Source organism: Mirounga leonina, unplaced genomic scaffold (assembly GCF_011800145.1).
Source record: "Mirounga leonina isolate KUSES-001 unplaced genomic scaffold, KU_Mleo_1.0 Mir_93, whole genome shotgun sequence".
NCBI classification, from domain to species: Eukaryota; Metazoa; Chordata; class Mammalia; order Carnivora; family Phocidae; genus Mirounga; species Mirounga leonina.
The window spans coordinates 5,574,215-5,599,639 of NW_023270854.1; the positions used below are offsets into that span (position 1 = coordinate 5,574,215).

Genomic DNA, 25,425 nt, shown 5'->3' on the forward strand with positions numbered 1-25,425 from the left:
TTTTTCTGCCTATATTGCAATAAAACAAATTATTGACATCTATAAAACTGAAGGAATGATAGCTTTTGTCATATTTTCATTTCTTATGGACAGCTTTCCCTTCTTATTGGGAGTAGATTTCTCATTTTCATGAGTAAGAGACCTCTTTGGAATATTAGTGTCATCCTTTTCTCCAGCTTTAGAAACAGACCGTGTAAGGATGGTGGAGAAAGCGAGGCTGTCAATCTCCTCCATCTCCGACAAATGTCTCCCCTGCACAGGAAGAAGAATATATTACAGATATATTTCTTTTATTTCAGGGAAAATATTACTGAATTTCATAATATTCATATTTAGATAAAATTTTTAAAATTAGAAAAAAAATTAAAATGCTTTTACATATACATACAGTCATAAAATAAGACAGAAATATGTCCTAAATTCTATTTGTGCTTTTATGTATGGCTGAGACATAATTCTAGATTTCATAATAACAATGTCTTGGACAAAAATGAGGTTACAGAGATTAGAGCAGGGAAAATTGAAGCAAGCCAGTAAATGTCCAGTAAAATTATTGAGAATAAACTGGATTGGGGCGCCTGGGTGGCTCAGTCGTTAAGCTTCTGCCTTCGGCTCAGGTCATGATCCCAGGGTCCTGGGATCGAGCCCCGCATCGGGCTTCCTGCTCGGCGGGAAGCCTGCTTCTCCCGCTCCCACTCCCCCTGCTTGTGTTCCTGCTCTCGCTATGTCTCTCTCTGTCAAATAAATAAATAAAATCTTTAAAAATAAATAAATAAATAAAAATAAACTGGATTAATCTCTGAAAATGTATATCATTTATACCCTAAATCCACTACCTTAGAATATTATTGGAAACACAAGCAAATATTTTAGTAACCATAATAGTGATGATGTCATCAAATAGCATGTAGGATCTGGAAACACTGTCATACATTTTCATTTAGGAGCTGAAGCTAATGGGATCGTCTGTGGTGGACCATGGAAGAGAGGAAGAGGGAGTGGAGAATTGTTTCAAGTAGTTTTTATGAGCTCAGCCTTCAAGTGAAGTTCAGCCATTTTGTCCGCATTTCACTGGGCAGAACTTGGCCACACAGTGACCCACACCCATCAGGGAGGGTGGGGGACGGGTTCAGCTGGTGCCCAGAAAGAAAGAGGCTCGGGTTTGATTTATTAGAGATTAGTCCCTAATATATCATCTAATTTGATAATTTACCGTGGGAGCCTCTGAATTGGAAAGGTATAGTTGTATGTGTTGAAAATACGTCAACAGTATAAGAAAATCAACCTGGTATAAAGTAACTGTATTTTTTATATACACAGAGAAATATGTTAAATTCAATAATATTTATGGTGCTCCCACTATGTGCAAGTGGTATTCTAGGTTTTGGGGAGAGGGGAGCAGTAGGCAAAAGTCCCTTACAGAATGTGCTTCCTTATAGTGTGGTGGGAGTCGATGGCCAATAGGAAAGTAAACCAATAGGAAAACAAGAGTGGATTTTGATAAAAGAAACCATGAAGGAAGAAAAGAAAGTGAGAGGTAGTGTTACTTTATAGAGGCTCATGCAGGAAGGTCTTTTTGAGAAGACCGTACTCCAGGCATGAGCTGAAGAAGGAGTAAGATCCAGCCATGCAAAGACCTGTGGGGAGGGCAGCGCAGATGGAGTGACAAGTTCTGAGTGCTGAGGGGGCAGCCTCACATGCGGGAGGACCAGGAAGGCTCTGCTTGTTTTGAGAGGAGACAGAAAAGTCGGGAGCCTGTGGTATGTTGGGCCAGGGGGTCAGGGGCAAGAACACACAGAGAATTACAGTCTTTTTTTTTTTTAAGATTTTTTTTTTTTTTTTAATTTGTTTGAGACAGAGAGAATGAGAGACAGAGAGCACATGAGAGGGGGGAGGGTCAGAGGGAGAAGCAGACTCCCCGCCAAGCAGGGAGCCTGATGCGGGACTCGATCCCGGGACTCCAGGATCACGACCTGAGCCGAAGGCAGTCGCTTAACCAACTGAGCCACCCAGGCGCCCCGAGAATTACAGTCTTTAAAAAGACCTGTGGTTTTATTCAACCAGCAATGAAAGCCAGGTGAGTAATACGATTTGATTTATATTTTTAAGAGTTTTTTAGGGTTGCTTAGTGGAGAGCAGCTTTGGGGAGATCTAAAGTAGAAGGTGGCTACTATTCCATCTACTCCATCCTCACTCTGCGGCTGCATAATCACTTCTGTCATTGCCCCCGAACAACCTGGGGCAAAAAAAAAAACAATTTCAGCATTCTTAAATCCAGTGTAAGCTGCCTTAAAAAAAATTATTGTGTTGTTTATTTTCTATTTTGCGGGTCATTGCGACCATGTTATTACTGGTGGCTTATTCAAATGGGAGTGCAGAAACAATTTTTCCTCAAGTTTTTTTCTCCCTGCCTCCCCTCCTTTTCCTAACCATCAGTGCTCTCACCATTAATACAAAGACAAAAATAAGTTTTCAACTCCCAGAACTGGCATTTCTCTCAACATTGTGTAGCATGAGTTATAAAAAGGACAAATGTTAGCCTTGAAACCAGAAAATGAAATACCAACTACGTCTGCAAGAATCATAGGAACAGCCATGCCAGGCTGAAACACTCAAATCTATAATGACGATTATTAAACGTTATGCAAAATAGTGATAGGAACATAATGAATAATAAAGAATCTGGGTAACTGAGGTGGGCAAGCTTGATGTAAAAGTAAGGGAAAATATTGGGTCTCTTCAATACCAATAAAACTACTTAGTGGTGACAACCAATCTGCGTAATTCTGTACAAAACATAGTTCTCTTATTGCGCACAGTAGGTATTAAATACACATTTTTTGAGGGGCCCCTGGGTAGCTCAGTCGGTTAAGCGTCTGACTCTTGATTTCTCTTCAGGGGTCATGATATGAAGCCCCATGTTGGGCTCCATGCTCAGCAGGGAGTCTGCTTGAGATTCTCTCTCTCTCTCTCAAATAAATAATTTATATATATATATATATATATATATATATATATATACAAATATTACACATTTTTTTGAAAGAATAACCAAATATCCATTAATTTAGATGAAGGCAAAAACATCTACTTGGGGTATCCTGATCTAAATTAACTATGTTGTTCTCATTTCTGCATCTTTCATGGAAATTGCACCAGGTATTTCCTCCTCCTTCTTTCCCTCACTCTTTATCCTTTCTTTCCTTCCTCCATTCTTTCCTTCCTTCCTTTCTTCATTCCTTCCTTTCTTCCTTCCCCCCTTCCTCCCTCCCTCCCTCTCTCCTCCCCTCTCTCCCTTCCTTCCTTCCTTCTGAAAGGTAAAAGAACTGTTTTAAAAATAATTACACAAAGGAATTTGGGGGTGCCTGGGTGGCTCAGTCGTTAAGCGTCTGCCTTCGGCTCTGGTCATGATCTCAGGGTCCTGGGATCGAGCCCCACATCGGGCTCCTTGCTCCGCAGGAGGCCTGCTTCTCCCTCTCCCACTCCCCCCTGCTTGTGTTCCCTCTCTCCCTGTGTCTCTTTGTCAAATAAATAAATAAAATCTTAAAAAATAATTATACAAAGGATTTGTATCTTGATTCAATATATTACCACATTATAATTGTGTTCTATAATAAAGTGAGTCTAAATAGTTGACCTAACTAAATTGTAGCCTGGCTGATCCAGGCCTTTCAATTTCAATGTATCAGTACGCATTACTGTTTAAGAAAATTAGGGGAAAAAAAACTGTAATGAAAATAAGTACAGTGATACAGTCAGCCTGAAGGCACAGGCTTAGCGTCTCCAGGCACACAGACATATAAAGGAGCATACTTGGATACACACCAACATCTACGCACACACAGTCTTGATATCCATTAATAATTGCCTCCTGAGAGTGCTACCCTTTCATATTTCAGCCTTAGACTCTTGTTGAGCAGTGTCTCTCAATATATTTCTAACTTTATAAGGTTTTTAATTTATAGCCAATACCTTAGTAGTAAAAAGAAATTGTTGCACATTTACCTTTTAAATTGGATGCCAGGTGTCTCCAAGAAAAATCATAACCATTAATGCCTTTATCCATAAGTAAAAGAAAATCCAATTCAAAGTAACTGAAATTACAAGGACGTACATTGTTTCAAAAAGCAAAAGGGGGAGGAAGTGTGACTACAGGGTAGTTGAATATAGTGTCCCAGTGATGTTCGTAAGGATTCGCGTTCTACAGGTTTCTATTCTGCTCACCCTTGAGAGTTAGCATCTCCTCACATTAGCACCTGTCAGCATCATAAGCTGACCACTGCACACAATCCCAAAGGGACCCCATACAAATCAGATCACAGTGTGAGCCAGAACACTATATATGTCTTGTTTCTTTTTGTTTTTGAAGAAAACTTTCTCAGAAGTCTTCCAACCGGCTAACCATTACATTTCACTGGCTGCATACCTATCTCAAAGTCAGTTTCAGGAAGTGGAAGCAAGCCCAGCATTTTGGCTTCTAACACTCAGGACACTTCCGAGGCTCATGATAAATCAAGCTTCCCCCAAGTACGTGAGCAGAGAAGGACACATACCTGGACCTGGGGTGGGGTGAGGGGAAAGCCAGGGAGGGAGCTGGCGTTGAGAGGACACCGCCAATACTGAGGGATACTTTGGAAGCTAGCATGGAATAAAAAGTTAAGGAAAAAGGTCTGCTGGAAATAGGATAGTGCATTCTGCTGGGGGAAAGAGGCCCTCGGTTTCACAGCTGAAATTTGTACTTTCAGTTTTTCAGTGGCAAAGAAAATGATGTTTCAACAATTCACAGAATCTGTTAAATCAGACAAAATGATTATACATGTCATAGATGGAAATATACTCAAAACTTGACTTACCTATGGATACATTTTACAAAACCATCTAGTGTCCGATTATGGATTTAGGGATGAGTAATATTTTTATTTGATGCCCAGATGAAGAACGGCATTGGAAGGTTTTTAAAAATGGCTTCTTTTGTAGTGATAAAAACGCTGTGGTAATAATTCTGTTCTATAAATTAACATTTCCGTCGTAACATTATCATACAGTTTTTTATTTAACCACTTAATTTCCCTTAATATATTTTTTGGCAGATTCATAATAATTTAATGGTATATTACTCGCCATCATTTTAAGGAATAAATGCAGAATAAGACTAATTATCTTTTTCTCGATTTTTAAGATCCCGACTTTAAGGACCTTGGAGTTTTGAAACCGTTACCAGGTTGGTAAAATAGATACTCAGTAATGTTCAGAGGTCTTTGTTTTCTGCTCTGAAATACACTTTTGGTTTATTATTCAAGCTCCATTTTTGTATGTTTGTTTGGCATTTTGTTATTTAGCATGTGAGTTTGAGATGGGCGGTCCTGAAGGAATTGTGGAATCTATACAAATTATGAAAGAAGGCAAAGCTTCTGCTAGCGAGGCTGTGGATTGCAAGTGGTACATCCGGGCACCTCCACGATCCAAGGTCAGTCTTAAGGTGAAAACAGATTTGCAAACAGTCAGCTCGGGAAGTGTCTGGAGCATGCACTGCTTTGAACCAACTGGACATGCTAAGTGGGTTTCAGATTGCAATCACAAGCTATCATTTTATTTTGGTTTGAAATGCAACTTGTCTTGCCCCAACCAAGGAAACTTTTGATGTTGTAAATAATATAGACAGGGTGTTTGAAGAGATCATTTGATCATCTGGACAAGAGACCCTAATGTGACTCTCCCCCCACCCCCGAACCCTCAGGAAAATGGACTGAAATGCTATATCTAAGCTATGGGTCTAAGTATAATCACACTTATGCCCTTCCTGTCAGTATCTGTAGTTGGCTCACTTTTCAACCTAATGTTGTATCTTTGGAAGAAATTGTCCAGGCCTTGCAAAAGCACATATCTCTGGCATATAAAATATCTTATGATAAGGCTCGGGGACAGTGGCAAACAGGACCCGGGAGAGCCTGGCCCATGCAAAGAAGTCAGCCAGGTGTCCACTGCCTCTTAAGCTCCTTTTTATTGTCGTTATGAAAAAGTATTGGTCTAACATTACCAAGTCCTCCAATTTTCTCATAACATGGAAGAAGTCAGGATTTTATGTTGATCACCTTGGCTTTTAAATACTGGCAATACATTTTTTAGGTTGTATATTTACATGCTATTAAACTAAATATATTATGGGTCAGATTCAGAGTCAGACCACTATTTTGGAAATACTTCCTTAGAACAACCATATTTATCCTCTTATTGAAATTTTAAGAAATACTGGGGATATTTGTGTCAGTGACTATCATAGGTGGGGAGTGTTATTTGCTAATCCCCCTTCCTTTATTGTCACTCCTCAGTTATATAGTTTCAACCAAGCCTTATTGATTTATTAGGTTTGTCATTGACTTTATTGAGGTTGAAACAGTTATTTAATCAATAGATTTAGTGGCTCTGTAAAGTCTCAAGCATCATGTTGGAGAGATGAAGAAAGCATGCCGGCCCCTGTCCTCACGCTTCCTGTTTAATTCTTAGACAAATTTGTAACCAAATAATCCAAGGAATGAGCCATGATCACTGAGGTATTCCTAAGGTGTAGTAGAGAGAGGGAGAAGTCGCATACACCTGCGAAGGTAAGTCAAATGTGGAATCAAATTCAGCCAGGGTGTCCACTGAATCTTAATGAGAAACAGCATTGTGTCAGGTAGACCAGGGAAGGGCTCTCCAGGTAGAGGGAATAGCATCAGGGTCATAGAATCAGAAAACAGTGAGCTTTTTTAGGAAATATGTAATTGAATGTGACCAAATAAAAGCATGGAGGCAAATAAAAGTATGGAGGTGGATGATGAGTCTTTGAGCCAAAGGGACCTAAAGAACCTGGATTCATTCTGGTAGCAGTGATACATGGAAGAGTGTGCAGCAGGAAAATGTGATCAGCTTTGCATTCTGGAAAAAAAGTTTTTCCCTGGGATGTAGGGACAGAGGCATGAACACCACGAGCAGAAGACTCGGGAGGAAGATGTGGCAATGAGCCCCATGGTTGAGGCTAGCTTATGATGGTAGACAGACCAAAGAAAGATTCAAGATTGATAGAGGAGATTTTGGTGGCTGGATATTCAGGACGGGGGGGGGGGGGGGGGGGGCGGGAAATAGAGTCATCTTTGAGGAGGCTCGTATTTCAGGAAGTGTGTTAGCTTTCCTCACTTGATTTTCCCAGGAATCTGTCTCTGGGTCTGCATACAATTTGGAAGTGCGGCACGCTTTGCCCAGACTTGCAGTCACAGGCATTCAGAGCCATGCTCTGTCTTCCAGTTTTGCCCCTGGCGGGCATCTTTGCATCTGTGCAAATCTTTGAAAACTTTTATTGTATTATCAAGAGAGACCAAGTGATTCCTCCTTTAAAAAAAAAAAATCAAAGCCTGTTCGTGACATTTTTAAAAGCCTACGCACTCCTTGGATTATAAAGAAGCTAGATTGCAGTTTATTATTCTCTCTTACGTAATCTGTGGGTTCACAGGCAAGTGCTATTCATTTTTCTTAAACTCTATGAATGAAAGATTAGAAAAAAATTCTCCAGCTGGAAACATTTGAGCCCCACCTCATTGCTGTAAGCAGCATCTTTCACAGCAGTGATAAAGAGAAGGTTTTTATGGGAGCGTAAACACACGTCGTTTTTTTTTTTTCCCCAAGCTGGTAAATAGGCTGTCTTTTGTACAATTCCAGAGCAACAATATCCAGTGTACCTGTCTGTTACAGAATTTGGCATTCTGTGACCCAAAGGGGAAGCCGCCTGCAGAGCTGGACAAAGATGACTCTATTGTGACAAGCTTTCTCTGTTAAATTAAAGGTTAGAGGATAGGAAGTGGCTTTGAATAACTGTGGAGAAAAGCAAGAACTGGATACGACTGCCTATGTGAGCTTTCTATTTTTGTGGAGTTCCTAGCAGCTTATGAGAATAGACTATCAAAGCCCAAGTTAAACTCGAAGGGGCTCGTGGTGAATATTTGAATGATAACTGGGAATTGAAACGTTGCACAGTGCAGGTAATAAAAAGTTTCCTGGAGTTCTATTAAAATTTATGTCAAGTATATATTGCTTCTCAGGCTTTTTGACAAATAGAAAACAGCCATACAGATGATCACCTTTAATTAGAATGTGATTAGTCCAGATTTCTTAGGCTTTGGCATACCAGAGCCAGAGAGAACATTGGAAATCTGTCCCTGATTAGCTCATTTAACAGATGAATAAGCTGAGACATGATAATGAAGTCTTATACGGGCTAACAATGGACTATAGAGATCCCTTTGTATAGACTCTAGAGCGAGGATGGTGGAAGGGTGTTATGGTGTCTTGTCCTGGATCTGGTACAGAAGAGAACCAACAGAAAAGAATGTTGGGTGATCAAATCATGGTAACTATTTGAATGTTAATTCCATGAAAGCTGGGGCTTATGTATCTCTAGGTACTCAGCACCAAGCAAAATGTCTGCCATTCAGTTAAAACTCATGGAGTAAAAAACAAACTTATGTATATCTAGAAAAATGGACATGGTGGCAATCCTCAGACATTGGAAGGACTGTCATATGACAGGAAAGAATGATAAGGCTTAATCTGCATAGTTTCAAGTACTAGAATTTATTCAAATGCTTGAAACTAGAAAAAAATATAGCTTTTGATTCGATATAAAGAAGGTTTGGCTTTTGTTTTAATAATGGAGCTGCCCAAAAATCAAATAAGATTCCATAGGAGGAATCCAAATAAAGTTTGGCAGAGATTTGGTACAATAATTTAAGTCAGGTAATTCTTCGGCATAGGTAAGATGAAACTCCCCTCAAGACCAAAACTTGATGAGTCTATGATAAGTGACTGCCCAAGTATTTGGTCTGTTGGTACAGAGCTAAGGCCAGATTCCCATCTCCTGACTCCCAGTCCAGTGTGATGTCACAAAACCACACTATTTGAGGAAATTGTCAAATTTGTTAAGATAGGAAAAGAGATAAGTCAAAGACTTATAAAAGTACACAAATGAAGATGATTAACTTAATGATTAAGGTGTTGGGACAATAAAACTCTAGCTTTTAGTAATTACCCATCATTTAAAACTTCACATTAATTTTTAATGTGCTGTTACTTGATTCAAAAATGTTTTGAATAATATTAGTATTAAATAAACAGGGAAAACTTGACAAATATAGTAAGTCAATATTTTATCGTGAAGTTGTTTTATTTTTTTTATTTTGTATTTTTTAAAGATTTTATTTATTTGACAGAGAGACACAGCGAGAGGAACACAAGCAGGGGGAGGGGGAGAGGGAGAAGCAGGCCTCCCGCCGAGCAGGGAGCCCGATGCGGGGCTCGATCCCAGGACCCTGGGATCATGACCTGAGTAAAAGGCAGACGCTTAACGACTGAGCCACCCAGGCGCCCCTCATGAAGTTGTTTTAAAGTAAATTGTATGATGAACTTAATTGTAGGCAGAATCTTAAAGATGACACCCAAGATTTCCAGCCCAATCAGTGAGACTGTGAATATAAAATATCACATACCTGGTTATGTTAAATTACCTGGCAAAGGGGATTTTGCTGATGCAGTTAAGGTTACCAATCAGTTGGCTCTGGGTTAATTAAAAGAGAATTTATCCAGGTGAGTCTATTCTCATCACATGAGCCCCTTAAAAGCTGGATTTTCTCTGGCTGTAGGCAAAAGGGGAAGTCAGAGGAACTAAGAACGTTTTCTAGGAGCCAAAAGTGATCCCTGGTAAATGGGCATCAAGAAAACAGGGACCTTGATCCTAGAATTGCCATTCAATAGAATTGCCAGAGAATATAATCCAGCCCACAGTTACTTCTACCCTACAGAACTCGGAGATACTGAATGGGTCTTGTTTAAAGCTGCTCTATTTCTGGGAACTTGTTATGGAGCAAGGAGAAAACTAACACAGCAGATGAAGGATAGTAACTGTATTCCATTACAATGATAAGTTTTAGGGTTCTAAAGACTGAGTCTGCCTTTATTATCTCCAAAAATGAAAATAAAAATTGGGTAAACAAAATGGAAATTTTAACTGGCTAGATAACCACCAATAAACATCTCATGATCCAACTTTGTTTTTAACTGAAATCTCAGTTTTGTATGATCAGATTTTGAAGATGGAGTGTTTTGATACTTGCTTATGCATGCCAGAAAATCATTTTAATATTCCCATCAGGATTTGTTATAGGGTGTCATTTCAACATTTTAGAAAAGAGTATGATGTTGTGGTTTTCTCCTCTGAATAAAGGGGATGCTGCTACTAGCCTCCAGGTTCATGGGATATCATACCTAAAATGATAAGGCCTGGCAGGTCCAGTCACAAATCAAACAGCAAGCATGAAGTTCTGGGCTACATGCTTTTTAGAATGTGGCCTTATTTATCAAAGTAGAAAGTACTGAAACCACGGACAGCGTATCTAAAGCGGTGGTGTGTATTTAATTTGTACTTTCATGGAGAAAACTGTTCTGGCAAGTCTTAAATAATTGCTCCAAACAATGTCTGTTTTCTGCATCTCATTGTGACACGAGGGGAGGGACCAGGCTGAAAGGTTGGTATTAAATGTTTGTTTGTAAATATATTGCTTAGTAAATTGTTAACAAGATTTACTTACTTTACTCAAAAGGGTTTCTGCTCTCCATATGAGTGTGATTTGGAAGACAGATATTACTAGAAATTGCTTATGTGTTCTGAAGCATCTCTGGGCCTATTCAATAAATCATTTTGTCAGCTCAAACTCTGTGATTGATTAGAAAGAAGAATGCATCAAAATGATTCACTGAGAGGAGATTGTAATCTGACTATTTTACTGGAGTTATATATGATTCTGTTTATCATTTTCCCTTTTTCTCAGCAGAGAGACTAAAGAGCTTTCTGCAGTTTTCCACCTTAAATAAAACCCATGTCATGTGGTGTTTCCCCCTTGGTGATCTTATGGCACAAGATTTAAGCTGTGCCAGATATCATTTAAATCCTAATATAAGGAAGGCTTTTATATGATGTATCCTAGAGACAGTGTGGGGAAGCTTGATCCCTTTTCCGGCCAATGACAGTTGGTTTTTGCACCAACAGCTCTGCACCCAGTAAACCTAATATCCACTGGCATATTTTATTTCTTTACTTAAATGATTTTTTAAAAATGAAGTTAAAAAAATAATAGAATGCCTCAGAAGTGGAATATATAAAATCTAGTGACTAATTGTTCACTTCCTCTATAAATAGTGTCCTGTCTACTAAGAATGGCCTTTAAATATAGAAGGTGCTTAGACTGCTGTCATTGAACTTCATGTGAGAATACCAATCAGTCACCCCGTATGGAAAATGTGGACACTCTCTGGAGCTGTCAAATGAGAAACCATGGGCTGAATATGCAAATTGCCTTTCTAACTATAGCAGTGCTCTTCCATAAAACAAACTTCTTTCTAAGAAAATTTAAGACACCGGTTTATTTCAGAGGGACACATTGATTTTCCACGAATCTCATTTTTATCTGGATTGTCAACATGTTTCCTCGCCCCTCTAGGAAAATCAAAACAGTTTGGCTTTTTGCTGGCTTATTCATTTATTTTGTTGCAGTTTGTTTTTCTTAAGATTATAACTTTCTTTCTGGAATATAAGTCTGTCAGAATTAAAAAAAAAAAATTATAGGAGTCTGCACAGTGCTGTACGAGGGAGCAAACCGGCTGGTGGATCCGAGTTCAATACTGATCTGTCACCTAAGGGCCTGGGTCATCTTGAAAAAGTTACTTAGTTTTTCCCAATCTCAGCCTTTTTCATTTTAAAATGGTTATCACAAGTGTCTATTGTTGTTGAGAGATTTTGTAGCTTTGGAAGGACCCTGGAGGGAGGGGTTACTTTAGATTTGACTCCAAAGGACTTTTTATGTACCCTACTCAAGGTTTTCTCCTGCTGGTAACTATGTATATTTACAACTGTAATTGCATATTCTTTTGAGGGCTAATAACTTTGTTGGGTTGATTGTATGGTATTTGAGAATATAAATATATACTTGATTTTTGTTGCATTTAACAAATTTAGATTACCTAATAAGAATACCCAGATTTTGTAAGTATTTGTATTTTTATAGTGCTTTCAATCTGTTTACTTGTAGTCAGGATTGGGTGATGCAGTGTAGTGAAAAGAGCTTTAAAACAAAAGTTAGGTATTTTAATCCTATTTAAGGCTCCCACATTGATTGCTTCCATCCCTTGAGCAAGCTGTTTTGTTTCTTTTGCTCCAGCTTCCTGGTAAAGGTCATCTGAAAGGCCCCGATCTCTTTTTACAAATCCGTGTGAAAATTTGAAAAACAAACTAGTTAGTGCAAACTTGGAGGGTTTAACATTTTCAGATATGCCTTCTTAAAGGGGACATTTTGGGATTTCCTGGATAGTTTTCAGGAACGTAATATTTGGTTGGGAAGAGTGAATCCCAGATGGATAACGTGAGTGATAGTTGAACTTCTGATAAAATAAAGTAGAACATAACCTGGGAGTGAGGAGCATGCAGACTTTCTTAGTCTTAGGGCATATGTTTTATGTCTGTAGTAATGCAGTTAAAGTTAGCATCAAAGTGTTGGGAAATTTTAGAATAGCTCCGACTGCAATGTTACAGATTGCCATTGTATGAAAACCTCACCAAGCAAAGCATCATAAAACTCAAGTGCTTTCCACTGTTTCTCAGTTTTTGCCCATTTCTCCCTATTTCTCTGTTGTTCTTCCTCAAGGTTATATGAGCATTTCCTGACTTTGGACTCAATACTTTATTTTTAGCCTGTTCTTTCTTACAAAGTCTGCAGCAGAATGTCTTGTGGTTCTCTGACAGTTCAGAGTTAGAGTAGAAATACCTTGTTTGGGAAGTTTTTGTATTTGATTTCCTACTGCAAATAATAAAATGCCAATTATTCTACATAATTATTATTTATAGCACTTAAAACAGTCTGGCATATAGGGGCCCAATCAATAGTCGATTGGTAGTAAACAAATGAAATCAATAACAAAATAGAATTCTCCAGTCAGTCAGTCATTCACAGGTACAACCCCTGACAAACTCTGATGGAATGCCTAGTATATACAACACGCGGTTTAATGCCTCAAATACAAAAGTGTATGCCACTGCCCCAGCTTTTTAGGAACACACGGTGTAGTAAAAATTTTGTGGAACCCACAACTAAAGCTTAAAATATGTTCAAAATAATATTTTAGCATAGAGGATGCAGAGAATAATTCTGCCAAGGTTGGGGAGTGGGGGTAGTGAATATTCTGCACTGGGTGTGTAACAATTGAACTGAACCTTGAAAAAACAGGAAGAGCTTAGTAGGCAGAGAAGAAGGAATGGTTACTCACGTATAACTAATGTCCTGTGCATAAAGGATGGCATTTTGTAAAATAAGTATGAAATGTTCAGCCATAAGAAGAAAAATTTGCCAGTTCATTGTTTATAAACTTTTTTTATTGTAACCATTTGGAATGGTTACAATGGAACCAGTTAAAAGATTATAGTATGATTATTAAATTTGTTTTTTAGAAATAAAACTTTGATGTGGCTGGGCTTTGGGAGTGGACTGGAAAATTAGAACCTTGGACAGATCCAGGCCGGGTAGGAGACTGTTGAAATATCACAGACCTGTCAGCAGAGATGGAAACAACTATTTTGAAGGTCAAATGAACAAGGATCACTGCCCCATTCAGTAAGAACATTGAAGGCAAAAGAGAAATTTCTTTTATTTTCAAAGAATGAAACTTCTAAATTTAAGGCAGACAAACTGAACCCGAGAAATTTTTGTTTTATGGGATTCATAGTTTATGAACAAATAAGCAAAAATGAATGTCGAGTTGAAAGAGATGGATTTTTAGGTGAACACATGTCTTCAGTTTATGCCCATGTTACATTAATAATAGAAGGGTGTATGAGAGGAAATAGACCATAGCCTTTCATGTTAGAAAACATAAAACACTTAGTAGATATTTGTGAAGGATGCCTTCTTTATTTCAGAGCCATACCAGATATCCCTCTCATAGTGCACAGATTTTTTTTTTCTTTATATCACTTTTGTCGGTAGGACATTGTGTCCATGTGTCGTGGTTTAATGGACACATATTGTCAACACCGAGCCTCATTCTTTTGTGCACTGGTGTTTCCCTGTGCCTTCAATAGTGTCTGGGACAAAGTCAGAGGCCAAGATGTAGTAATGCTGAACCAATGGTTGAATGGACAGATGACTTCTTTTCAAAACTATCTTTGGCTGAATTAATTGCTTGTGATTTTATAATGTACATTGGAACAGAGTCAAATAAAATCTGTTGATCATAAAACAGCATGTCTATGGCAGTGTTATATTGTGGAAGGGTCGTAGCCTAGGGAGTTAGAGAGACCCTGTCTGATCTCTGGTTTATACCACCCGAGTCTCTGTTTCATCATCTGAATAGGACAATAAAACTTTATAGAGTAGTCGGGAGTATTTAAAAATAATCTATAGAGTAGGTTGCACAGGGCATTTCTACTCATTAAATGTTAATTTAATTTTTATTTATGTGGACTTCACTAAATGGCTTGACTCTGTGTTGTGGCAAGAATAATCAAAGATTAGCTCTCTTTTTTATTTTATTATTTTTAATGTGCTCTACTTCAAAAACGAAACAGTGTGATTCTGTGAAATGATTTAAACAAAGTGAAATCAGAGACTATCTTTTGATACCATTTCTGTTTTCCTTTAGTAGTAATACAGATTATTTATTAACATACCTTTATGTACCTAAAGAAAGGAAAATAACATTTGAGAAAAAAAAAATACCAGACACGGTTTGATCTTAGTTGTACATCTTACCCTCCTGCTCCCCACGGGGGAAACATCCTAAGTTTGACTGCAATCAAGACTGTCTTGTGAAACTAAAGAGAATGCCTGGTATCTGCTGAACTACTCTCATGTTTTGATTTGAGGAGATTACACTATCTTTGTTGTTATGTTACAGATCTACTTACGCTTCTTGGACTATGAGATGCAGAATTCAAACGAATGCAAAAGGAACTTTGTGGCTGTGTATGATGGCAGCGGCTCGGTGGGGGACCTGAAGGCAAAGTTCTGCAGCACCGTGGCCAATGACGTCATGCTCCGCACAGGTCTTGGCGTCATCCGCATGTGGGCCGATGAGGGCAGTCGGAACAGCAGATTTCAGATGCTCTTCACGTCCTTTCAAGAACGTAAGATTCTCTGCACTTGACTGTCCTTCACGTAGGTCCTAGGCTGCAGGTCCCATCAGCTGCTAGTGGTGTTTCTCCATGCAGTGTGAGCATACTAGGGCGTGTCTAACTAGCTCTTAAGGTCACTGAGATTCCCTTTCCTTCATTTTGGCCCAGTGACAGGAGAGAGTTACATATCCCATTTTGATGACCTGTTTCGGCACAGACATCATAGCCTTGTTTAAGACAGCTCACCGTTCAACCGTGAAATGATTTTGTCTTTGGTTTAGCTCTTACGAAGCATATGGAACTTGAGCAGCTTCTGATGAAGTTTGAGTTTAAATCTTAAAAACCTGCATAAAAATATTTTTAGGTTCTCTTTAGTAAGCTTCTCTTGCAGTCCCATTTATTGCAAATAGGTCTGAGACAATAGAGTTCCAATTAAAGTAGGCAAAGAGAAAGAATTGCTTGGGAAGAGAGTAAATAGAAAAAGTTTCAGAAAATATTTAAAATGGTACAATGGGTGATATCCAGAGTTATGTGCAAAGCACAGCAATTTTAGAAAATTATGTTCTAACAAATAATGAGTCATATTAATAGATATATTTGGAATGTTCTTTAGAAACCCTGAATAGCTCATGTTTAATAATTTTATACAAATGAAAAAAAAATCCTGAAAAATTCAGTTTTAAGAAATCAGCACCTTGTATTTTGAAACTATATATTTATTAATTAGAAAAAAAAATGCGTTCGAAACCTCCAGGATGTCTCAGTGATAGGCACAGCATGCAGTATTTTTTTCAGTTCATAACTATTAAATATACTGAACAATTCTTTTATATAGTGAAGAGTTTTGGCTTGAAATTCCTCTCTAATTACCCAGTTGGAGAGTTCTAGGACACCAGAAGTACCAAACGTCACTCAGCCTTTCTAAATCTTGATACCATCAAGGAGCGCATTATCGCGCCCAGTGTTATTGCAGATTTAAGCAGCATGTCGCCATCCTGTCCTCATTTCGGTAGTTGATCAAAATGATAGAGGTAGTGCATCTTTATTTCAGCAAGGTATTGGGCCAAAAAAAAAAAACCACAAAAAAAACTCTTGTCGTTTTCTTGACTAGAGTAGGAAGAAATCCAGGCTACGAGATAGCACATTTCATGTCCTCACTGCTGATTGCTCCACAGTGGACGATAGCTCTTGACTTTGGTGGGAGGTTAAAGGTGCTTATTCCATATTCTTATCAGTCTTGGGTGATAATATGTTGAGAACTCCTGTCTAATTTAAATGCTACACATATAGAAGGGCTAGCTTATATGTTAGAGAATATTATCAGGTTTTTAAAAATATCACAAAAGTCTTCAATTTTTATCAAAACTGTACCGTAAAAGGTAATAGGGAGAAAATGAAATTATATATCCTTAGGTTTCAAATATCAACTAAAACAACAGTAGTATAGAAGAACCCTGACTCCTAGGACTTCCTGAAGTTTCATTTCATTCAAACTCAGTATGCACCAGTACTTTTTTTTAAATAATTGACAAAAAATATCTTAGCAGTATTAAATGATATTAAGGAAAGTGAAATAAACAACTCAAAGGAGATAGTCTCGTGGGAAGCTACACTGGTCAAACTGCAGATTACATAATCTGTTCTTTCCTGGGTTTTATGAATGAGAAGGAGAGAAATCAACTGGAAAAGGCTGAGCAGGATGCAGAAGCAACTAAAGACATGAGACCAGGCCAAAGGAGAAGTGTTTATCTTAGGGATTTTGTTGTTGTTGTTCAAAATGTGATAACTACCTTAGACTTAGTTGGTGATATGGATTAATGTCTGAAAGCTGAGATTTGTTTGTTAAATTATAGGGAAATATCTGAGTGAAATTTAGGAAAAAACATGTCCAGCTCATAGGAACTGTGATTTTCCAAAAATGAATGGATGCCCCATAGAGGATATAGGCTCTGGATGGAGAGTGGTCAGTCTGAAAATGGATCATCAAGTGGCGTGGATGGTGGAGGCAATGTCTGTGTTTTATACAGAAAGGACTGGTAAACTTTGAAGGTCCCATTCAACTCTAACAGTGATTGAGTTCTAGGAGTCTTTTTATTTATTTATTTATTTGTTTGTTTGTTTATTTTTAAATTTTATTTTATTATGTTATGTTAATCACCATACATTATATCATTAGTTATTGAGGTAGTATTCCATGATTCATTGTTTGCGTATAATACCCAGTGCTCTATGAGTCTTTTTAAAATTCTGCTTATGCAAGAAATGGTGAATTATATCATACTGTGCAAATGCCATTAGAAATATTTCTATCTGAGCTAAAAGATAGAGTTTTCATGCATATACATAAAGGATCTCTAGAAGTCCTTCAAGTGGGTGGACTTTTCAATGTTGAATTCAGAAAAAAACATGGCATTCTTCCTCCGTAGGAGGAAATCACCCCCATCCTTTATGTTCCTGCGGAATGAGATGGATTATCACTCTCATTTCAATGATAAGTATTACTATAACGTTCTCTGTGATTATCTCATAAATTTTACAATAAGCTTCAATTAGAACAAATTTATCTGCTATGTCATGTTGCCTATGTAGCTTTTTGACATTCTGCTTTTTCTTGCTTTTGGGGGGAGCTAAAACTGGGTGGAATCTACCATTATCTATGCATAAAATCAAAGTCATTGTGTGATGAAGTATGTGGGGATGGACTAAGTCTTTCTGTATTGAAATCAAAGTATCCCAGATATGAGATGATAATTCCAAAACAACAAGAACTGAACTTCAATCAGTGCTACTACTCAGAAATGAGTGGTTATGTCATTTTAAGGGCTCTTAATGAAGAAATAAAGGAATTCTATTTAGGGAGTTTCAAGTTCCCCAAATGGTATTGTTTTATTCGATACTGGTGGCTAAGAGAGTATTTTTCATTACATTTTTGTTTTTCTTGATGATGATAGCTATAAAGTTTATATAATATATATTATATACTGGGGCACCTGGGTGGCTTCGTTGTTAAGCATCTGCCTTCGGCTCGGGTCGTGATCCCAGGGTCCTGGGATCGAGCCCCACATCGGGCTCCCTGCTCGGCGGGAGGCCTGCTTCCCCCTCTCCCCCTCCCCCTGCTTGTGTTCCCTCTCTCGCTGTCTCTCTCTCTGTCAAATAAATAAATAAAATCTTTAAAATACATATATATATATAATATATGTATATGTAGTTTATGTATAATATAATTATATAATACGTATATAATATTCATATTTAATGTATATTTCTCTAATCTTACTCAATACACACCCACACACATATGGAGTAAAGATTAGAAGTGTAAAATCAATGACCAGCTTTGTCTTACTCAAGTAAGAAGGAACCACCTTGCTGTTTTTTTTGGTTCCTTGATATTTTTCTTGGTTCTCAACATTTATTAGGTAATATCCCCAGCCCAGTGTTGAGAAGTGCTTATAGCATATTCAATAATATTCTAACAGCTATCAAAAGGTCTTGTATTGGGACCATATGATGTAATTTTTGAGTAAAATTGACACCCAATGTTACATTAGTTTCAGGTGTACAACTTAGTGATTTGATAAGCTTACCCATGATGCTTTGTTCACAAGTGCAGCTGCCATCTGTCCCATTACATCCCTGTTATAGTATCACTGACTATATTCCTTATGCTGTGCCCCTTATTCCATGATGTATTCATTCCATAACTGGAAACCTGTATCTCCCACCCTCTTCGCCCATTTTGCCCAGCCCCCACCCCCTCCCTATCCATTTATTCTTTGTATTTATAGGTCTGATTCTGCTTTATGTTTGTCATATTTTTAGGTGTTAAAGGACAGCTTAGGGACCATCTATTTCAGTCCCAAACATTTTGAGAATTGAAACAGAATAAGAAAAGATCCAGGAAGTTAACTGAATTTCCCTGCACACCCTCAACTCCATGCTTAGTGATTGAACACTACTGTGGCAAGGATTAAAGACCAGACTTCTAAGCTCCTAAGTTCTCTTGTGGATAACTTTGTCACTTGTAAGGAATGGACAGAGCTCCCATTTTCTAAAGGCGATGATGATAAAGATGGTGATAACAATAGGTAGCACTTATACATCACTCATATAGCTCAGATATGTCAGCACGGGTTTATATGCTTTACAAACTGAAATTTGATCCTTCTGTCCTATCTGTTGCACCTTATGTCTACATGTTATACGAACATGCTATGATCACACAGTACATGAACATGCTATGATCATACAGTACATGAAACTCATCTGGAGACCAATGGAAGCAAATAGAAATATATTTTCAAATCATCATATTTTTGCATATGTATCTGAATAAATTACAGAAAAGGGAAAGAATATGTAGAGGGAGAGGAGAGAGAGAATCTCAAGCAGACTCCCTGCTGAACATGGAGCCTGATGTGGGGCTCGATTCCACGACTATGAGATCATGACCTGAGCTGAAATCAAGAGTCGGTTGCTTAACTGACTGTGCCACCAGGAGCCCCTGAATCACTTTTTATAAGTCATTGATTTTGCTCTAAAGAATCACTCAATTTTTTAGAAATTTGATTATAGTTAGTATAATTTCAATATTAAACATACTTAATATATGAAAATTCGTAACCAATTATGATGGAACTGTATAATATACATAATGGAAATATTAGTGAAATGTGTTCAAATTGAGCTGCCTGCCAAACTTTTTGAGCTTTTTCTGTGTGACATACATTTGCAAAAACTAGAATGGATGAATAAATAAGTAATATCTAGTTTTGACTTCTGAAATTCTGTCTTTAGCTGCTCTTCTTTCATTTAGAGGTTTTGCACAATAAAATCTTAATCACTTAATACTTATTTAACGAATAGCATATTTATGTTAAAAACAGACACATAAAGGGATGCCTGGGCGGCTCAGTTTGGTTAAATGGCTGCCTTTGGCTCAGGTCATGATCCTGGGGTCCTGGGATCAAGTCCCGCATCGGGCTCCTTGCTCAGCGGGGAGCCTGCTTCTCCCTCTGCCTGCAGCTCCCCCTGCTTGGGCTCTCTCTCTCTCTCTGACAAATAAATAAAAAAAAAAAATCTTTGAAAAAAAAACCAGACACGTAAAAAGGGGTGAAAAACAAACCATCCATTTTAAGGTTGTAGCATGTTGTTTACAATAATTTGCTAAAATGAGAAATTTAATTTTGTATTAATTTGTGGCAAAGACTATATCAGTTATAAACTATAGATTTATTTACAATGAATACATACATACAATAGCATCTAAATTAGAAGGAAAATTGAGTTGAAGCATTCTGTGGAAGGCAGAATTTTGAGATGAACCAAAAGAGTCCCACCTCTTGGTGTAGAAGCTGCTCACATCCCTTTCCCTTTGAGGTAGGCAGAACCCGTGAATACCTTGGGATATCATTCAGTGATTCAGTTGTATTCTGTGGCAAAAGTTATTTTGCAGATGGAAATAAGGCTCTTAATCAATTGACTTAGAGTTCACCAAAAGGGAGATTATCTTGGGCAGACCTGAGTAATCAGGTGAGCTCTCTGAAATAAGGTGAAGCATGAACTGCTGACCTGCAGGAAGAATGCAGACGGGTATGTTGTGAACTGCCTGCCTGTTAGAGGGGCAGACTCAGGGAGCTCAGTGCATCCCTGGCCAACAACTCGCAAGAAAATGGGAACCTCAGTCATACGACTACAAGGAAGTTATTTCTGCTACCAACAACTTCCAGAGGTGAAAGGTGTGCCTCATGGATCTTCCGGTCAAACAAAAGGGCATCCAGGAGGACAAGGGCCATGACCCTCAGCCACCTCAGCAGGAGACAAGGAGAGACACAGGATTGTCTCTGAGACAGTTTGGGTAAGCATTTGTCCGAGGGTAAAACCCAGTGAATTTCAAGCAAGGGCCACAGGGTTCTTGAGGAAATCATTTTAGCAGAAACACTTCCAGTTTGGACTGAAAGGGGTGGAGTACCAATGGGAAGATACCATCAGAACCCCAAAATTCTTGTGGCAGGAAGCCATCGGATAAAATTATTCAACTGCAAACGTGTGTCACCTTTCGAAGAAAGGAAGAATGACTCCAAGAGCAGCACCAAGAGCCTGGAAGTTGAAGCTCACACCAGCAGAGGGCTTTTCCTAGAACTGCAGACATAGTCCAGAGAAATCCAGCATTTATCCTGTTGAACTTTAAAACTATTACTATTTACTCTCCATTCTCCCTTTTTCCAACCAGAATCTCTATGTCCATTATGCTCTGCCTCTCCCACCACTGTGTGCTGGAGTGCTGGGGTAGGTGGCTTGTCTCTTTGGATCCCTGGGTCCATGGGTGGAGGGGAAACGGACGCTGGGGCTGCAGTTCAAGGACAGCCCCCAGGAGCCTCTTCTGCACCACATTTAGATGGTTTGGATGTGAGGTTTTGGGACTTTGGTGCTGCATTGCAATGATACTCCTGGGAGTATCAGAAAGGGAGAATCTATTTTGCATCCATGAAGAAAGTGGAGCACTGGGGGTCAGTGGGTGGGCTGTGATGGGCAGAATTTTGTGATGACTCCAATATTTCCACCTCCTGCTGTACAGGCCTTGTAAATACGCCTCCCCTTGTGTGCAGGATCTGTATCATGGGATGTCATGTTATATTTTGTGATGTCATGTTATCTCTCTCTATATATTTTGTGGCAACAAGTATTTTGCATAAGTAGTTACAGTCCCTAATCAGTTGGTTCTGAATTAATCAAAAGGGAGACTATCCTAGTGGGTTTGACTATACACAAAAGAATATTGGTAATAGTCTTTAAGCCCTTTTAAAAGAAGGTGGAAGGTCAGGGATGGAAGAAGTTAGAGGCATTCTAAGCTGTAACAAATACTCCTACAGCCTTAAAGAAGCATGCTGACCTGTTGTAGAGAAGACCAGGTGGCTGAGCATGGTGGGTGGGCTTTGGGAGCTGAGAATGTTGCCCGGTTGAGAACCAGGAAGAAAGGAGGAGCCTCAGTCCTACAATCCCAGAGACTGAGTTCTACCAACAACCTGAATGTGCTCGAAAGGGACCCGCATGCTCCAGATGAGCCCCAGTCCACCTGCCTCCTTGATGTTGGCCTTGTGAGACCCTGAGGAGAGAACCCGTTCAACCCGAACTTCTGACTCACATAACTGAGATACAAGTGGGTGTTGTTTGAAGCCAGTAAGTTTGTAGTAATTTGTTACTCATCAATAGAAAACCAAAACACCTTCCTGTTGTAATGATGTGCACTTCTGAGTGCAATACATAGTCCAGATGTCCATGTACATGTTACTTGCATATATTAACTAATACATTAGTGTTTATTAACTGTTCATCTCTGTTGCTAGATTTGGTAGTTGTGCTGTGGCAAAGTAGAATGGTAGGAAACATATAAAAAATAATCACTCCAACATCAGCTTGACCCTAAAAGTTGAGTCACCACTACTATGTTATTAACCTAGTCATCAGAGTTTTCATTTTGATACTTACTTGTATTCTTTCCTTTGTACTTTTATTCCTTACACAAGCACGTGAGCACCGAGGCACAAAGATGAAGGGTCCAGGGCCACCACACTCACTCAAACTAAACTCCAGCGTGTTACTCACTTCAGAAAATGTGCATTTATATCTGGTCCTCTGCGCCACACTCTCACCATGTACGTCCTCAGTTTCTTTAGTAAATTATCCACTGAGACACTGTATTCTAAAACACCTGGTTCGTTTCTCATAGGGGATTTTTGCTCTCTCTCCAGCATGTTTAGATTAGTAGGATCTTTACTCCTCTGCCACAGCGATCAGATTTCACAGTTCAGTTTTATTATCCTTTCTTGTCTGGAGCCTACTTTGGTGTGCCGTCTGCCTCTTGCATACACAATTTACATTCTGTCCTCGATAGTGCACATTCCCAGTTTTGCAATATACAAGTACGCTTGTCATAGGACCTCCATAAACTAAATTTGGTGGACCCTAAGGGGGGAAAAGTATATAGATATTTAATTATGAATGTAAAATGCACCAAGTTCAGTAGCACTCTGAGATTATACACCAGAAAATATTGATGATGATCAAACTCACAACAGTAATATTTAATTTCCTCTCTAGGAAAAGCAAGGCCAAACACATTTACAAGTTTGGGGTAAATGGTAAGATTGAAAGGCATTGTATTTACGTGTTTTTCATGCAAGGAGAAAAAGTGGTATTTGTTACAGGAAGCAGTGTTACCAATTATGACACAGACTAAAATGTAAAGTGATGTGTTTCCTGGTAGAGATCTCCATGCCTCACTCTTACGACTTGGTGTGTTTTTTTTTTTTTTTTTTTAAAGATTTTATTTATTTATTTGAGACAGAGAGAATGAGAGACAGAGAGCATGAGAGGGAGGAGGGTCAGAGGGAGAAGCAGACTCCCTGCTGAGCAGGGAGCCCAATGCGGGACTCAATCCAGGGACTCCAGGATCATGACCTGAGCCGAAGGCAGTCGCCCAACCAACTGAGCCACCCAGGCGCCCGACTTGGTGTGTTTTTAAAAGTTTAAGACTACTTTATTAATATAGGAAATATTTAGTTATATCTGTCCTACAGCTGAATCAATACCAGATGGCATAGATTGAAAGATCAATAATACACGAAATAGGCTGGGAAAATTGCTGCATATGTGTCCTACTTTGGCATGTCTTCCTAAAGCAGACATAACACATTTACAGATAAGGGAACATATCGTATATATAAATATACAAAATTTAAGGTACGTATTATTATAAAAACATAATTAAAATTAAAAAAGGAAAAGCTGAGTTGAGCAATTGGCCACAGAAACAACAGGCAGTGGGTAAATATTCTTAACTGATAAGGAATAAAGATTGTGTAAGATGATTTGGAGAAAGTTATGTAAGCATACCATAAGAAAATGGGGCAAATAAGGTGAAAATTAATTCCCAGAGGAGCATAGATGGACTGTTGGTACAGGAAACACGCACCTATCTGTATTAGTGAACAAAGATGTAAATTTCTATAAGAAAAAGACCTAATTTTCATCTATCAAATTGCTTAAAAAGATAGCAATAATAAAATATCCAGTTTGGGAGGTGGTGTAGTAAAATGAGAATATATGTATGCTGGTAAAAAAGAGGATGTTTTCTGAAGGGCAATTTAGCAGTATCTACCAAAATTCTCAAGTAGGTTTACAAAATTTAAAAAAAGGTGCACCTGGGTGGCTCAGTTGGCTAAGCATCTGACTCTTCATTTTGGCTCAGGTCATGATCTCAGGGTCCTGGGATTGAGCCCCATGACAGGCTCCATGCTCAGTGCAGAGTCTGCTTGATATTCTTTCCTCTCCTTCCTCTCCCTCCCCCTCCACTCCTCTCTCCACTTGCATGCTCTCTCTCTCTCTCTCTTGCTTGAGATTATTTGATTAATTTGAGAGATCTCAAATAAATAAGTAAAATCTTTAAAAAATAATAAAAAAAATAAAAACTTTAAAAAATAAGGTCTCTCCTGTTGATCTAAAAAATTAACCTAAGAATATATATATTACTGGCAGGTATGTTTAGAGTCTTTTAAAAAAAATGAAACTTGCTTAAGTTAATGGTTAAATGGTTCTTGGAACATACATATATTCTTTTCACTCTTAAGATGATTTGTGTTAGACTGATACTAACATTGAGCTATGTGAAAAAACAAAATTTTAAAAGCAAGTAGCAAACAAAACACAGTACAAGCATACATTTGTCAACATGTGTGATAAATGTTTAATATAGAGTATCTATTATATATACAATGCATGTGTGTAGAACACAATGCAATTAAGATAGTAATAGTGATTATTTTTAGGTGATGAGGTTTTTTGATTCTTAATGTTTTATGATTTTTCTACAATGAACAGTTTTTTTTGGTAAACATTTTTTAAAGCAATAAATATAACTTTGATGTGACTTTGGTATGACTTTCTGAAGGGATTTATTAAATCCAAGAAAACAAGAGTATATATGTAATATATATATATATATATAAATTTTAAGTAGGCTCCACACCCAACGTAGAGCCCAATGTGGGGTTTGAACTCACAACCCCAAGATCAAGACCTGAGCTGAGATCAAGAGTTGGACACTTAACCGACTGAGTCACCCAGGTGCCCCATATTTACATTATTTTCTGTATGGAGAAAATCAAGACACATCTACAATGTCAGGAAGTGATAACTGATCAAGAGTTTTTTTGGGGGGTGGTAATTATACCAACAGGTGA

General features: G+C 38.3%; 1 protein-coding gene across 1 annotated transcript in view; it reads left to right on the forward strand.

The window, feature by feature from the left end:
• NETO1 (neuropilin and tolloid like 1) overlaps positions 1-25,425 on the forward strand; it is a 107,266-nt gene that overhangs the window by 59,220 nt on the left and 22,621 nt on the right. Inside the window, exons 5-7 of the mRNA XM_034995914.1 lie at positions 5,180-5,221; positions 5,340-5,467; positions 14,968-15,196. Of these exons, the coding sequence (XP_034851805.1) occupies positions 5,180-5,221; positions 5,340-5,467; positions 14,968-15,196 (399 nt within the window). The remainder of the gene's footprint in view (positions 1-5,179; positions 5,222-5,339; positions 5,468-14,967; positions 15,197-25,425) is intronic.